The sequence below is a fragment of the Hordeum vulgare genome, chromosome 1H (genome assembly GCF_904849725.1).
Source record: "Hordeum vulgare subsp. vulgare chromosome 1H, MorexV3_pseudomolecules_assembly, whole genome shotgun sequence".
In the NCBI taxonomy this organism is placed as follows: Eukaryota; Viridiplantae; Streptophyta; class Magnoliopsida; order Poales; family Poaceae; genus Hordeum; species Hordeum vulgare.
In genome coordinates, this window is record NC_058518.1 from 77,841,069 (window position 1) to 77,857,997 (window position 16,929).

General features: G+C 46.1%; 1 protein-coding gene across 1 annotated transcript; it reads left to right on the plus strand.

The window, feature by feature from the left end:
* Nucleotides 1-14,547: 14,547 nt before the first annotated feature.
* On the plus strand, nucleotides 14,548-15,556 carry LOC123425127 (glutathione S-transferase 4-like). The gene is made up of 2 exons (XM_045108802.1): nucleotides 14,548-14,843; nucleotides 14,953-15,556. The coding sequence occupies exons 1-2, from the start codon at nucleotides 14,642-14,644 to the stop codon at nucleotides 15,420-15,422; spliced, it is 672 nt and encodes a 223-aa protein (XP_044964737.1). The 5' UTR covers nucleotides 14,548-14,641; the 3' UTR covers nucleotides 15,423-15,556.
* Nucleotides 15,557-16,929: the final 1,373 nt, after the last annotated feature.

The window sequence follows — 16,929 nt, forward strand, 5'->3', positions numbered from 1 at the left end:
TCAAATGAATGATCCTGAACACCTACCTACGTCAGACATAACCCCACCGTGTCCTCGATCGGAGTAAGAACTCACGAAAGAGACACTCACGGTTACGCACACAGTTGGCATATTTTAATTAAGTTAACTTCAAGTTATCTAGAACCAGTGTTAAACAAAGTTTCCACGTTGCCACATAACTGCGGGCACGGCTTTCCGAAAAGATTTAACCCTGCAGGGGTGCTCCAACTAGTCCATTACAAATTACCACAAGCCGCATAGAAATCCTTAATCACGAAGCTCGCGATCTCGTCGGATTCCCTAGTGGAAAAATCTCAACTCTGAGTTTACCCAAAGCATCACCGGAATCCCGATGTTCAAGATATTTCGTCAAAGGTAAAACTAATCCAGCAAGGCCGCCCGACGTGTCGACGAACCCGATAGGAGCCGCGTATCTCGTTCTCAGGACACGATGGATGGGTCACACTAGGAGAACCAAACCTCGGGTTGCCCCGCGGTGGCCCCGTAGTCTGCCAATTTGGACCAACACTCATGAGGAGCACTGGCCCGGGGGTTGATTAAATTATCCTCCGGGTCCGGAAAGTCCCTATGCAATTTTATTTGTGATAGGCAAATGTAGTACCAAAGTTGGGCCTTGCCAGACCAGCTTTAATCTAAAGCGAATTATCAAGGGGGTTCCCATAACAACCCCGATCGTGTTAGGAGCGCTCAGTTATGGAACATAACACCGGTAACCGAAACTAAGGGGGCAAAGGTGGAACAAAACACCAGGCGAGGAAGGCCGAACCTTCCACCTTTTACCAGTATATAGGTGCATTAAATTAAATAGAATTTAATATGATGATATAACAAGGAACCCATGTTATCACATGGAAGCAACTGCACCTGCAACGAGCAACACTAACACAGGGTTAAGCAAGCGGTAACATAGCCAATCAGTGGTTTGCTAGGTTGAACAGGTTGAAGGTTTTCATGGCATTGTTGAGAGGCTGGTATTTAACATGTGGTAGGCAACGAGACATAATCGATAGCATCGAAATAACTAGCATGTCAATGATAGTAATGGTATCTGGGGAAATGGTCATCTTGCCTGAGATCCCGTGAGAAGAAAAACGACTCCGTGAAGCAGACGAACCGATGTAGTCGTACGGGTCCTCACAATCCAACACGCTTGCGGAACTCTATCGAGACGAAGCAAACCATAAACAAGCATCAACACACGATATCCACCACACGATGCAAGACACATATGATGCATGAACGGTCTATTGAAAGGCATGAAAATCACAACAATCAAACACTACACATTAAGTGAAGCTCGATTTGCAACGAGTTGCATATCAATGAAACTCCACGTTTAATTATTTAGTTCACTCCCATTCAGGTACACGGCTAAATTAAAATGTGGTTAACATGGAAAGGGGTGAAGCACAAATTAAACTACCTATCTAGGCATTTTAAATGAGGCCGGAAACGACATATAGCATCTCCGAAACGACCCCACGTGCTAAATTCTAATTCTGTCCAGATTTGTCCTAATCACATTTTAAGTTTGTTAAACAGAAAAACAAAGTGGTTCACGTGTTTCTACTCATCATTCTGGTCCATTTACATATATGGCACATCTCCAATGGAGCTACGGTTAAATAACTACGTCCTAAACCGCTTCTAACATATCGACATGCAAACCGAAGCAAACAACACGGTTATGTAATTTTATCATGCATGAAAGTTGGTTTTTGAGAATCTACGGAAAATTCTAAGCAACTTACATGATGAAATCATTTTAATCCGGTGCACGGTTTAGAAACTACGCTGGTTTGAAAAACAATGCCTTTTCTGACATTAACAAAATCCCTGAGAATTGGAAAAATCATAAGACGTTTAAAAAAACATAATGGGCTGAATTGCACCATAGTGCAGTGGCCCAGGGCTGAAATCGGCCCAAGACAGTTGTGTGCAAGAGAGAAAAAAAAGCAGTGGCCCAGGGCTGAAATCGGCCCAAGACAGCTGTGTGCAAGAGAGAAAAAAAATCATAGCCAACAAAAGATTAAGGCACTCATGAGATTTGATCCCACGACCTCCTGGACGAGGGAAAAATACTCCAACCACTGCGCTGTGTTGAAGCTTTGGTACAAGGCGGATATATACCTCATATACATCACAGCGTCACGGCGAGGCTCTAATCTAAATAACACAAAACAGAAAAAGGCGTTGCTGGGATTTGAACCCCAGATCGCTTGGTTAACTCCACACGCTGATTACCAGCTCGGCTACAAAGCCATTGTGATATAAACTTTGGGTTGAGCTAGACGAGCCATACCTCGATGCTAACTGAATCCAATCTGCAAGTGGATGGAACGAGTCAACGCAGGCTCGTTCATGTCTTCCTCCTGGACCACGGCAGACTAGCAGACCTCGCCGGATCGGCCTGATCCGGACGAGTCGACAGCGGGGGAGGCCGGGAATGGATCCAAGGCGGCTCGAACTAAGAGATCCCGGGTGGCGGCTCGATGGTTTCCTGTTAGACACCCAAAGGGAGAGAGATCAAACTGAGAAGAAAAACAGGGAGAGAGGAGGGAACGGGAGAAGGGGAGCAGGGCATGGAGGAGAGTGGACCCGTGGTCTGGGGCGAGCCTACAGTAGTGGCAGCCGGCCACGCTCGCCATGCTGCTCGTGCGCTGCAAGCGGTCCGTTCCCTGACAGAGAAGAAGAAAGATAAAACGAGAGAGAGAAATTAGAGGAGGAAGGAGAGGAGAAAGAGGAGGAGGAAGAAGAAAGGAGAGAGGAACGAGGACCTGGCCTGGGAATTCGGCGAGGAGGTGCTCCAACGGCCCAGGGGCGCGGCGGCGAGCTACGAGCGGCGGCGGCATGCGAGGCTGCTGCAAGAGGCTCGGCGAGCTCGGGGCCTTTCTGCACGGCCGCGCACGGCTTCAGAACGGGGCACATGAGCCAGCTCGAGGTCGGGCTCCTTTCGATCCCAAGCGGGGCTGCAGACTAGAGGAGGCGCTTGATGCGGTCGGGGTGGACGCGTCCATGGGCTGGTGGCGGCGGATCGAGGGGAGAATAGGGGGAGCGATGCTCGTTGGAGGAAAAAAATATGGGACGACCCCGAGGGGAATTTTCCAGTGGGTGGCGGCGCGAGGGGATTGATGGATGGGATTGGTAGGTTAGGGTTTGGTCTGAAATTGGTATATCGTAGTCTATTTATAGAAAAAGATAATATCTAGGTTCGGAACCTCCGATTTAGATCGGACGGTCGGAAAAAAAAATAGGTTAGGAAGTCGAGTGGACAAACCGATGACGGTTTGCGGTAAAACGGGGTTGATCCGGACCCAACGGTTACGACTGTGTGTTTCGGGTACCGGGAGGTTTTCGGACTAGGTTGCGGGCAGGTCGGTGTACTGTGCAGAGAGGCTAGGCGAAGATGAGAGGGAGAACGGGCACCCGACAATGTAATTTTAAAACACCGAAAAACGTCCGACGATAGACCGAATACGGTGCCGCTACGGTCGACCGTTCGGGTACCAGACGGACTCCGATTGCGACGAAACTTGACAGGAGGCCTACCTATATTAAAATAACACCGCACGACAAATTCCAACCCAATCAGAGAAAGTTTTCAACACACTTTTAAAACAGGGTTTTGACGATGCCGCGGGCGCGTGCGTGTGCGGTTGGGCTCAGAACGGACAACGACGAGAACCGGCAACTACTAACGGATGCAAGTTTTGAAAACTGGCGGCAACGGAGATGTCGATGCAATGCAAATGGTGCGAATGATGCGATGATGATGCGACAAATTAAAATACCCACACGCCCGAAACGGAAAGGAAAGGGGAATCTTCTGGAACGTCGGCATCGGGCTGTCACACTCTCGTCCTTGGACTTGAGGAAAAACATCCATGTATATCTTGAATAATCATAAAAAATGACAAGTCCATACTTTTTCCCACCAAGACTATCCCATGACGGATGCCCATAAAGATCCACATGAAGGAGCTCCAAAGGCCTTGAAGTAGATATAATATTCTTGGGTGGGTGCTTTGGTTGATGTTGCTTCCCGGCTCTGCATGCACTACACACACGATCTTTCTCAAAAGAGACATTGGTTAGTCCAAGGATGTGATTACCCTTTAAGAGATTCTGAAGATTTCTCATACCGACATGGGCCAGCCGGCGATGCCATAGCCATCCCTTGTCGGCCTTGGCCATTAGACAATTTGCATGGAATGTGGTCTCTTTCGAGAAATCAGCCGTGTAAAGGTTGCCATCCAACTCTCCAAAAAAGCCACTTCGAGAGTATCTCTCTTAAAGACTTTCACATCCGTTAGTCCAAATAGTGTATCATAACCAACGGAAGCCAATTGGTGAACATAAAGCAAATGGTATTGAAGGGATTGGACAAGCATGACATTTTCAAGAGACATGTCATTTGTGATAGCCACCTTTCCCATCCCGAGTACCTGTCCTTTTGATCCTCCACTTAACAGAATGCTCATAAATGGTTGAATAGCTTCCATGAAATCAAAAAGAAATTTGCTATCTCCGGTCATATGGTTGGTGCATCCACTATCGATCACCCATTTGACTCCACCAGAGAAAGCAATCTACACACAATTTATGACTTGGTTATAGGCGCCCATTTTGCAATGTGACGTCTCAAGTTAGTCACAAGGGTCTTAGGGACCCAAATAGCATAGAACCGGAATGCGTTACGAGGACCAAGAAATTTAGCATAAGCCTCTCCATCCTTTGTTTTACGAAGTATATAGGATGGAGGCATGAACTCTTTTGTCTTGTTGAGAGTGGCCATGCCCCTAGTGGCCTTCCCACTCACAACCTTACCTTTCTCCTTGTGCCCTTCTCGTACAAATGTTTCTTTCAGAGGGGTGGTGCACTTGTGAGAAGACGTCTTCTTCTTGCTTGTGCTTGGGTCAAACCCGAGCCCTTCCTTGGCAAACACCTCATTGTGTTGGCAAATCTCATTAAGATTATTTTGTCCTTGCGCACATGTCGTGAGTCCTCTCTCGAGTTGTGCCTTTAGAAAACGGTTTTCCTCGAGAATAGATGTTAGATCACCACTAGAGTTAGTAGTACAAGTATCAACATTGATAATAGGTGAGGAGTAAACCTTGGCTAGAGTTTCAAGATAAGTAAGTTTGAGCATCTCAAAGTGTAAGTGAATCTAGTGCCCCTTAGTGATTTTGGTGGTTTCAAGACTTATAGGTTAAGTATCTAATGTGTTCTTGAGTGTACACAGGATCTATAAGTCGTTGAGGAGTTTGAAATATTCGACGAATATCGACCCCTAAAAATGTATATCTTTGGTTGAAGAAATTGGTCTGAAGCTGAAGAATTGAATCGCGAAGAATTTGCGATGAAATTGATATTCCTCATGAAGATATTGAAATTGAGGAATTCGGTGTGTCCTGAAGAAAATCAATCTGAAGACTTTGAAGCATGAAGATTTATCCTTTCTGTTTTATTTTCTTCACACTTGAGTAATAGGAACACCGTACTGTTAAAGAGGGTCGAGGTAACACACTGGAATTAATTTCCTCAGGATGCTCAACCCAAGCCTAATCCTACCAAAAGCCTCAAGTGAGGAATATGAGAGACATGAGGACTCTCACAGTTGAGGGTCCCGACCGTTATCGATAGCCACGCCACATCATTGGTCTTATCCACACCAACGGTCATATTATTTAAGGACATTAATGTCAAATCATGTCGGGATGCTCCCACGCTATAAATAGCCGCCCCCACAGCCATTAGCTGGTTGGCTGCTCCGTTAGAAACTGACACTTGTCATAAGAGCAACCCAAATTCCTTAGAGTCTTCGAGAGTAATTCATCAGCGAGGAAATACCCCAAACACCAAACCACAAACCAAAAACCAAGTGATTGAGCATCACTGAAGAAGTTGTTCCTGTTTGGGACTGAAGCCTTTTACCTTTAAGGAATGTGCATCCTCCAGACGGTTAGGCGTCATGGTCTAGAGCAATCCAGCAGTCAATTGTGGATCGTCAGGTGACCAAGTTTGTGAGGGTTTGGAAGTATGCCCTGAAGACTTACCACGAGTGTTGGGTGAGGACTGTGTGTTCTTAACCCAAGGAGAATACGGTAGGGATTGTGTGTCTCGGGACTGTGTGTCCTTTGGTTTCAATACCAAGCCGCTCCAAACCAGATGTACAACTGTCACAACACTTGGAACTAGGTCATCAACCACTGTCTTCACTGTGAAACGGATTCTATTTCCTCAACTCTTTATATTCCTCAGATTGTGTGTTGATGATTTTCACTGTCACTGTTTGAAGAATTTGCCGAAGACTTTCTCTGAAATTCCTCAACCCCAAATTCTTCACGCAAGTTAATCCTCATCTATTTTCTGCGTGCCTGCATACTGTGCAAACTGTTTTCATATTCTTCATCCTGAAAAACTGCTATAGTGAAACTTTGCACTCCTAATCCTTTGTTGTTTCCGCTGTAAGTTAGTCATCAGTGAGGAATTCCCTTAAAAGGAATTTCCTCAGTGATGAAATTCTAAAAATCTCCTATTCACCCCCTCTAGTCGATATAATGCACTTTCACAAAGCTCTTTGTAAGAAGAGTGAGCTCCTCTTCCTTAGCCTTGAGGGACACGGATAAAAGCTCACAATCCTTGGAGAGAGAAGCATCAGACTCCACAAGCTTACTTTTATCATTCATCAACTCCTTGCACGTGTTCTTAGCCTTTTCCAAGGAGGCAAGATTGTTAGCATGATTATCAATGTTTGCACCAACTTTTAAGCATAGTTCATCATTTTGTGCTTCCTCATATTGCACTTTCCGCTCAAGGATTTCATTATTTTCCTTTTCCTCGGTGACGAGGGTTTCGAGTTCCTTAATGGTATTGGCGTGTTTACTCCACATCTCCATAAGCATACGAAACATAGTGATCTTCTTTCCTTTAAGGGAGCACATGAATTTATTTATTTTAGCAAGCATAAGATCATCTATACCGTCATCATCATAGTTATCCTCTGCATCAAGATACTCATCACAAGGAGTAGACAATAAAAGGGGGGAATTTGAGCGTGGAGTTTCCTTAACCTTGCGAGGAGGGTTTTGGTCCTCTCCATCTTCTATGACGGCCTTTGCCATCAAGCACTTGTCAGCGTTGCCCTTGTAGTATTTCATATAGTTGTAGGTCACAACATCACTACTCTTGTTGACTAACCTCAATGTGTTTTGTGAATCTTGAGCTACTCCGGCAACCCCACCAACATCTTCTGGATCAGATTCTTCATGAGAAACCGTTGCTTTCACATCTCTCCTCTTGAGCTTGGAGGTCATAGGGTTTGGCAACTTCTTCTTCGCAAAGGTCTTTGGAAACCTTGGTTTATCTTTTCTCTTCTCATAAGGGCAATTGTTGGAGAATTGGTTGGTTTCCTCACAGTTGTAGCATTTTCTCACCTTCTTCTTCTGGAATCTTCCCTTGAATTTTCCTGCACTAAACTTCTTTACAAAGAGGGCAGTGTCTTCATATGATGGGATCTCATCGGAGTCAATCTCATCATCATCTTCATCATCATCATCATCATCATCTTCTTCTTCTTCTTCACTTTGCTCTTCCTCACATACATGCTTGGCCTTCAGAGCAAGATTGATCTTTGATGTTGAGGTACCATGCATGGCAAGATGTTTTGTAACATTTGCCTTTGACTCTTCGAATAGCTGGAAAGTGGATATGATGTCATCCGGAGCCATTTCCTTGAACCCATGATGTTTTCTTATATCCCACACCATTTGGTGATGATATGGAGCAAGGGCATGAATAATCTTGTCCACAAGAAATCTCTTCGTCAAGTTGAATCCATCTCGTGTCTTGTCACAGTCACATGACTCAATTTCAGCGGTGAGAGTCATGAGCCGCTCTAGAAGCTACTTGGGGGATTCATCTTTTTCCATACAAAAGTTTTGCAATTGCCCGTTGGCAATTTCATACTGATCAAGCCGGAGGATGGAGGTACCGGTCTTGGTCCTTACAATGATGTCCCATAATTCCTTGGCACTTGGATGTGTATGTAAGGTCTTCGTTGCTTATCATTCGTTCCTTTTCTTATGCACATGATTGCGGTGTCATTGAGATGCTTCTCATACGTTTCTCTTGGAGTGAGATTCTTTGGGTCGACAGGGTAGTAGCCATGCTCCAGAATGTCCAACATTTCATCATTGGCGTACCTAAGATGGTCCCGCATACCAACTCTCCACAAGGAAAAATCAGAACTATCATCAAGCAAAAGAGGTTTTCCTCCAAGATTATACTTAGGTTTCTCAATTTGAGGTCTAGCATAAAGCCATGGAACACTAGTTTGGTCATTGCTAGGAGGTTGTTGGCCAGGTGAATAAATAGGCACATTTGGCCTCGAGGCCCCACCACTTGGAGGTGATGCCATCATCGTGGATAATGTGACCAATCTCATTTGGACCAAGGACTCAAGAGAAGCATCATGTTCCTCCTTTTTCTTATCAAGTGCCCGTCCCAGATCCTGAGAAGTGAAGGACTTGAATTCCATGGAAATTGCGCCCTTATCCTTTGGATCCGCAACAAGGGGGTCCCATCGAGGTTCATCTTGCTCTAGGGCAGTTAAGCCACAAGAATAGAGCACGAGGCTTTCATACCAATTGAAAGGGATCGAGATGGACCTAGAGGGGGGGTGAATAGGTACAGTTACAAATTTTAACGGTTACTTAGCAATTTTAGGCAATAATGCGGAATATGAAAATGATCCTAACAATTGCAAGGGTGAAGGTTAGGCTTTGTGTACAAAGCACGGCAACAAGTAGGATATAATAAAGCATAAGTAAGTAATCAAAGGCTACTAACAAGTAGGAAGTTAGGGTTAGGGATAACCACAACTCCGAGAGACAAGGATGTCTGCCGATGTTCACTTCCTTGGAGGGAAGCTACGTCACCGTTTAGAGAGGTGGGTGTTACCACGAAGGCACACCAATGCCACGAAGGCTCACCCTATTCTCTCCTTGAGACAACGCCATGAAGACGTTTCTCAACCACTAGTGGTAAGCCTTGGAGGTGCCCCCCAAACCCTCACATACTTTTCGGGGGAAATCACAAAGGTTTGATTCCTCTGTGAAGAACTCCTACCGCCTGGGAGTCTGCAACCTCCAAGAGTATCAAGATCACGGAGACTGCTCAAAACTTGCTCAAATCACAAATAACTTGGGTTGAGAGGAGGAGAGGGAGACGATCTATCTTTTGATCGGAACAACACTCAAACGAACTCACAGATGTGCTTGGGATCTAGGATTTGGTGTAGGCAAATGGGAGTGAGAGAGAATGGTGTTCATGGAATCTTTTCACTGTGTTGGACAACTCCCACTCGAGGTGGGAGAAAGATGCAGAAGATATCAGGTTATCACACTATTTGGTGGAGACGTGATTAGCATACGGAGTCCGGAGGACGTTGTCCGTCCGAAGATGCATAAGGTATTAGGTCAGCACATCATCTCGTGATAAGGTGAACAGAATACAGACGTACGAAAGGCATCGGTCGTCTGGGGCACGGTCGTTCGAAAATGGTCGAAAGTCCGACAATTTGAATCTGTTGAGTGGCAACGGATTTCCTACCGTACGCGGACGTCTGGTCCTCGGACGAACGGAGGAGCCGGAAGTACGAGGGTTTAAATCTGTTGGCTGGCTCCGGATTTTTAGAGGACGTCGGTCATCCGGCGTCCGGACGTCCGAGAACCACGTGACGACCAGACAAGAGCAGACCAACAACAGGAAGTTAGAGAAAGAGGAATTGTCTAGAGTTTTGAGCAAGTCTCTTGCGAGACCCAGTGATCCCCTCTTAATAGTGCGGGGTCCCTATACTCAAGAAAGACAAATAAAATGATAGACCACTTCGTCTTGTTTCTTCGTTCTTGAGCATCCTGGACAAATTAGTCACTGTTGGAGCATATATTGAGCATATATCTCCATATGTGGTTTTGGTACTTGATGACAATTCCTATGGACTAATGGTTGCCTGAAGTTACATTTATAGGATTTGTCCATAGGCACTTCTTGAAGTCCATCTGTTGGGTTCAAGGAGTTTATATGATGACCAAGATGGTATTCAAGGTATTATCCAAAAAATGGTCATAGAGACGCATGGTTGATCAAGATCTCAGACAAAGAGTAAATCAAGATGATCAACACACAAAGCGTACAAGATGTACCGAGAGGGATCAAGTGATCCCATGGTATGGTAAGCATTGTCCATTACGTGTTTGTGTACTAACCCATGGTCTTCGTGAGAGTTCTATGTGGGGGTTAGGTGTGTTTCCATGAGCTTGCGTCAAAGGGAAGATCTCATACAACCCATGGAGTATGACGTCAAGTTGTGATCGTCATCAAGATTGCGACGTGCAAGTTCAAGTGGATCAGCACGAAGATAGCATGCTTGAAGCTTGCCGTCCATTATGGTGGCAATGGACTTGTGAAGATATGCTGAAGAGTGGCTCACCCATAGTGAGTATGGGGGAGCAATCAACTAGTATTCATCAAGCCAACACAATCAAGAAAGGTGGTCCATCTTGAGGAAGCCAAGATCATCATCATCTAGCTCAAGAGGATGAGGTGCAAGGTATAGGTTTGCCCTTGATAGGTCTTCTGGTTAGGATAGATTGTTGTTCTATCAAGGGGGGCTCTCAAGTGAGTAGCTTGATCGTATCGTTCGTTGAGAGCTCAAACCATTTGCATCCTTGCATCATACTTCTTGGTTCTTAGCTGGTGTTTCTCTTTGTGAGTTTTAGAGCTTATGGTCATCTTCATGAAAAGCTCGAGTTCATCGGAAACGGAGTCCATATGCATCTACTATGATGTTTTCGATGTTGGAGTTTTTGCCGGTTCTTCATTCATAGAGATCTCACATCTCTATATCTTTGGCATATTCATAACCGCATGGTCTTAAGATCTCACATCTCTATATTTTTGCCGGAGCTCGTATGCGAAAGTTATGGCTGTTTCAGTGGCGAGCGGTAGTACCGCTGGACCTAGCGGTAGTACCGCTCGACCTAGCGGTAGTACCGCTGGACCTAGCGGTAGTACCGCTCGACCTAGCGGTAGTACCGCTGGCTCGCGTTAGTACCGCCCCTGGTCAGCGGTAGTACCGCCCCAGGAGCTTAGTACCGCCTGCCTAGCGGTTGTTCGTGGACGGACCTTTTTGCGAAGACTTTCGTGGCGGTGGTAGTGCCTTTGCACTACCATGGGCCCAGCGGTAGTACCGCTGGAGTGCCAGCGGTAGTACCGCTGCAGCTAGCGGTGGTACCGCTAGCTGGCGGTAGTACCGCTGGAGTGACAGCGGTAGTACCGCTGGGGTGCCAGCGGTAGTACCGCTGCAGCCAGCGGTAGTACCGCTGGAGCTCGGGCAGAGAGTGGGGGTAACGGTCTGATTCTTCCCCCCACTATATAAAGGGGGTCTTCTTCCCCCTTGCCTAATCTATCTGTTGAGCTCTCGTTCTATCTCCATTATTGACATTCTTAGAGCTTGATTACTCTCTATCCCTCCAATGATTCTTGCTTGTTCTTGAGGGAAAAGAGAGAGGAGATCTAGATCCACATCTCCACCAATCACTTTCTCCTCTATGTGAGGGGAACCCCTTGGATCTTGATCTTGGAGTTCTTTGTGAGCTCCTTGTTCTTCCTCTCATATTTCTCCATAGCTTTTGTTGTTGTGGAGGGATTTGAGTGTGAGGGACTTGACCACTTCGTGTGTTCTTGCCATTGCATTAGTTGCATCGGTTTGAGTTCTCCACGGTGATACGTGGAAGTGAGAAGTTGAGAAGCTTACTACCTTCGGTACTTAGTACCCTTGATATTGTTCTTCGTGGATGCTTTGGCGTCCTAGAAGCTTGGTGGTGTCTCGGAGCTCAATCATTGTGGTGTGAAGCTCCGGGAAGCGTCGGGGTCTCCAATAAGGTTGTGGAGATTGCCCCGAGCAATTTGTACGGGTACCGGTAACCGCCCCCAAGGGTTGCCACGTGTACGGGTTCGGTGACCGCCTCCAAGGGTTGCCATTTGTACGGGTTCGGTGACCGCCCCCAAGGGTTGCCATTTGTACGGGTTCGGTGACCGCCCTCAAGGGTCCCTTAGTGGAATCACGGCATCTTGCATTGTGCGAGGGCGTGAGGAGATTACGGTGGCCTTAGTGGCATCTTGGGGAGCATTGTGCCTCCACACCGCTCTAACGGAGATTAGCATCCGCAAGGGTGTGAACTTCGGGATACATCATCGTCTCCCCGTGCCTCGGTTATCTCTTACCCGAACCCTTTACTTATGCACTTTACTTTGTGATAGACATATTGTTTATTGTAATATATCTTGCTATCACTTAGTTGTTTATCTTGCTTAGCATAAGTTGTTGGTGCACATAGGTAAGCCTAGTTGTTTGTAGGTTTTGTGCTTGACATATTAATCGTTAGTTTTATTCCGCAGTTGTTCAAGCCTAAACCTTAACTATTTTAAAAGCGCCTATTCACCCCCCCCCCCTCTAGGCGACATCCACGTCCTTTTCAGTCACGATCCACACAAAAACTCTCATGGGAACAAAACCTGAGATACACTCGATTAAGATGATTAGTTTCCTATATGTATGTTGTTAACAACATCAAAATATGATTAAGGGCATGATTGCACTTTCAATGGATGTGATACCTATATTTACGTGATCAATGCCGTGAAAATGGCACAACTATCCACTCTGCTATCAATTGCCCAACAGTAATTTGTTTACCCACCGTATGCTTACTTTCATGAGAGATGCCACTAGGGAAAGCTATGGCCCTTGGGTCCATTCACAACATATTGCTAAAACCTCCAACACCTTGCTGCCATTTATTTACTTTTCTTTTATTTTGCATTTTACAATTATCTACACACCTCATTCGCTTGGAAATAACGAGACCAAAGGGATTGAAAACCCTCTTGCGTGTGTTGGGTGCAAGATGTTTGTTCTTTTGTGTGCAGCCGGTGAAGACGGTTATGGATTGATATTCCTATTTGTTTTATAAACCTTGGTTTTAGAAGTGAGGTAAATACTTACCCACTTTGTCTGCGATTACCCATTCCTCTTTACGGAAAACCCAACGCTGATCACGAGTATCAGGAAGGATTTGTAGCGCTGTTGCCGGGAAATATCATCACCAACTATCAAGTAACTCTACACAAAATTTTGTTCACTTGTTCCTCTTTTTATTTGCTTGTATATTTAGTTTGTCTCATTAAAAAAATAAAAATACAAAAATATTTACCTTTGCTTGTTACTAGTTTTCTTGTTCGAAGTCATGGCTAGTCCTTTTTTTGTTCGCGTTACTCCCAATAATGATGTTGTCAATTTCAAACAAAGGGGAGGAGAAAGTTTGAAAGATGCATGGTACAGGGTTTGCTACGCTCAAAATAAAGCAACTAATAAGCTATCCACCACTACTTTGCTTCATAATTTTTATGTTGGCATAACCACTTGGTATAGGTTCGTCCTTGATGCTGTCACCGGTGGGAACCTTTTGATGTGTCACACTTTGGATGCTTATAATGCCATTGAAAATCTTGTTGGAACACCACCCATTATCATTAATGAAACCAATTTAGCCTTGAAACATGTTATGCAAAGACTTGATGCTATTGAAAGGAAAATGGTTACTCACAAGCCAATTGAGGAATTAGATAAAAAATTGCATAATTATATCACTCAACTTGGGTTACGTGTAGGAATGACTTTGAAATCCTTAAAGGAAAATGACATTGTTATTGATGAGAGGGTGGAACAAGATTTGAGTAGAATTGATAAAATGAAGGAGATGATTGACAAAGTAGGCCCCCTTTTCACACCGTCCAAAACTAATGTTAGCACTTCTCGAAGTAAGTCCTAAATTTATTTACATTTCTAAAAGCATTAATACACCTCCTACCAAAAGAAATGAAGATCTTAAAATGATTAATTAGTGTTCACCCTCGACTTTGTCAACCTGATAAAAGTCTCCTATTGTTCCTAGTATTCCTGTTTGTAGTATTGCGGAGTTTGATGTCAAAGATGACAACATTTTTGAAACTAATATGCATAGCTAGGGGTGTAAAAGAATAACGAGGGATGCCGATCAACCCGAATGTTTGATGAACACGTTTGAATCGTATTTTCATGACTGAACACTTATCGAACCGTTTGTTTAGGTGTTTAAGACGGGTTTGGGGCGCCGGGCTGTAGACGTTATGTCTTGATGTTTTTAAACGATGGTAGCGTCACCAAACTTTTGAGCGGGCTGTTTTGTGTTTGATCTTTTTTCTGTCGGCGAAGTTTTATGCTTGCTGCTACTTGACTATTTCGCCAACGAGTGAACATGCATTTGCATCGACCATTTAACATGACAGCTCGTGTAGGCCAGAGGCCATAATGCGACGAGGCGGGATCTAGGCTGCATCGACAGTCAACTCCGGACGCAAGCAGTGACGCCACGACCCAAACGATCAGAACCACGAAACATATTTAATGGTGATGAACTCGAGTGCGCAGCGCAGTCAAACAAAGCGCACGCACGCACGCACCCGTCGGTCTCCAACTCCAAGAAGCGGAGGCGGGAGCGAGCAGAGCAAAGGTGCGATGGCGCCGGCGGTGAAGGTGTACGGGTGGGCGATGTCGCCGTTCGTGGCGCGCGCGCTGCTGTGCCTGGAGGAGGCCGGCGTGGAGTACGAGCTCGTCCCCATGAGCCGCGAGGCCGGCGACCACCGCCAGCCGGACTTCCTCGCCCGCAACCCCTTCGGCCAGGTTCCCGTCCTCGAGGACGGCGACCTCACCATCTTCGGTACCCGCTTCCATCACTCCCCATTCTTGCTTTCACTGGGTCGACTAAATTCCCAGTTCCGTGAAGGGCAATTCGTACTTCTGTGCTGATCATCTGAAGCTCCACGCAGAGTCCCGCGCCGTCGCGAGGCACGTGCTGCGGAAGCACAAGCCGGAGCTGCTGGGCTCCGGCTCGCCGGAGTCGGCGGCGATGGTGGACGTGTGGCTGGAGGTGGAGGCCCACCAGCACCAGACCCCGGCGGGCACCATCGTGATGCAGTGCATCCTCACCCCCTTCCTCGGCTGCGAGCGCGACCAGGCCGCCGTCGACGAGAACGTGGGCAAGCTGACGAAGCTGTTCGACGTGTACGAGGCGCGGCTGTCGGCCTCGAGGTACCTCGCCGGGGACTCCCTCAGCCTCGCCGACCTCAGCCACTTCCCGCTCATGCGCTACTTCATGGACACCGAGCACGCGTCGCTGGTCGATGAGCGCCCGCATGTCAAGGCGTGGTGGGAGGAGCTCAAGGCCAGGCCGGCGGCGAAGAGGGTGACGGAGTTCATGCCGCCAAACTTCGGGTTCGGAAAGAAGCCAGAGGAGTGATGACAAAGAACGAGCACCGAGCGAGCATGTGACGCACCGGCATACGTGTTCTGTGGTCGGTGCGACCATGGCTCAATGTTTTGCGTTGTTTGTGTTCCGCGCATGAATAAAACAAAATGCTTTCGGTTTCTCTATACAATTTCTTTCAAAGTCTAAGTACTAGTCCAGTATAAATTGAGCTTGCCACACCTTTCAAAGTCTACAATAAGAGCAACCCAAGGGACGACCCATTTCATCCGTCCCTGTCTGTTTGGATCCGTACGGACAAAAATGACGGTTCAACGTACGGACCCATTGTTAAAATGCATCCGCGCCCATCGATTCATTTTCGACTTAAATTTAGACTGAAATGGGTCGGTGCAGACCCCCTTCTCGGTGTCCGCATGTGAACGGCCTGACCCATTTGTCACACAACCACTCATTTATCTCTGTCTGCTTATTTAATTCGTTGGGCCACTCCATCCACCAATTTTATTATTTTATTGCCACAGTGCTCATGCTTATTTGCTTCCCGTTGAATGCATGTGTTGACTCATTTAAAAAAGCGGACACGGACATGCCGACGGACGACCCAAACAAACGAAAAACGAACAAAATCGTCATTCGTTTGGATCAATCCGTTAGAGTTGCTTTAACATTTTTCTTAATTGATAAAGCACAGACTAAGATCATATCTAGCAGAACCTGTAAAACCTCGTCGGCTCTTATAACTCATTCCGCTTTACTAGATTCGACCAAATGCCATAAAAAACCCGATGTGTAAGCAATATACAGACGGTCCATAAAATCCAGGCTCCTAGGGTGTCTTTTTTAAAGATAAAGTAGTCATCATGGTAGAGAATATCGATCAAATACATTTTTTTTGCATCCGGAGGCGGGGGCGAAAATTGTCAGCGAAGAGGGCATCCGGGGCAAAGTAGTCAATCATAAGCATCAAATGACCGCGCGTCCGGTTGCGGTTGAGCACTCGATGACCATTGTTTCAAAGAAGAATGGACAAAAGAATTTAGCTCTGACAATTCACCGAACAATTGTCGGGCATGATGAGCATCGTAGGAGCGGATGGTACCTACGCGGCGATCGAAGAAGAGTTGTGATACGGTGGTGGAGAAGAAGCAGCATGAAGCCTGGATGTATTGTTAAAGGTGACAAACCCGTTGAATTCCGGTAGGGATATGATATGGTGGCCAGGATGATGGAACGACTAGGAGGACAAGAGAGAAGAAAATATTGAAGGATGAAGGTACGGTGTTCAGGAGGGGTTTTGGGTGAGCGAGAGGTGTCAGGGTCCTGCGTGGCATATATTTGGACTCCCGCAAAGCCTCCCTAATTTATCTCAGGTTTATCGGAAAAATAATATCCAGACCACTTGGTGAACCGATACAAACTCACGTTGAATGACTAAATACGTCCAAACCACGCAGACCACGGTTTGATAGCCCGCTTTGAAGATGCCCTTATATGATACTCCATCTGTTATAATATAAGTGTCTCAACTTTATATTAA

Bases quoted from the DNA above. Each gene is read 5' to 3' on its own strand.
- LOC123425127 (XM_045108802.1), top strand. From the start codon at position 14,642: ATGGCGCCGGCGGTGAAGGTGTACGGGTGGGCGATGTCGCCGTTCGTG. The intron at 14,844-14,952 runs GTACCCGCTTCC...AGCTCCACGCAG, and splicing joins CGGCGACCTCACCATCTTCG to AGTCCCGCGCCGTCGCGAGG.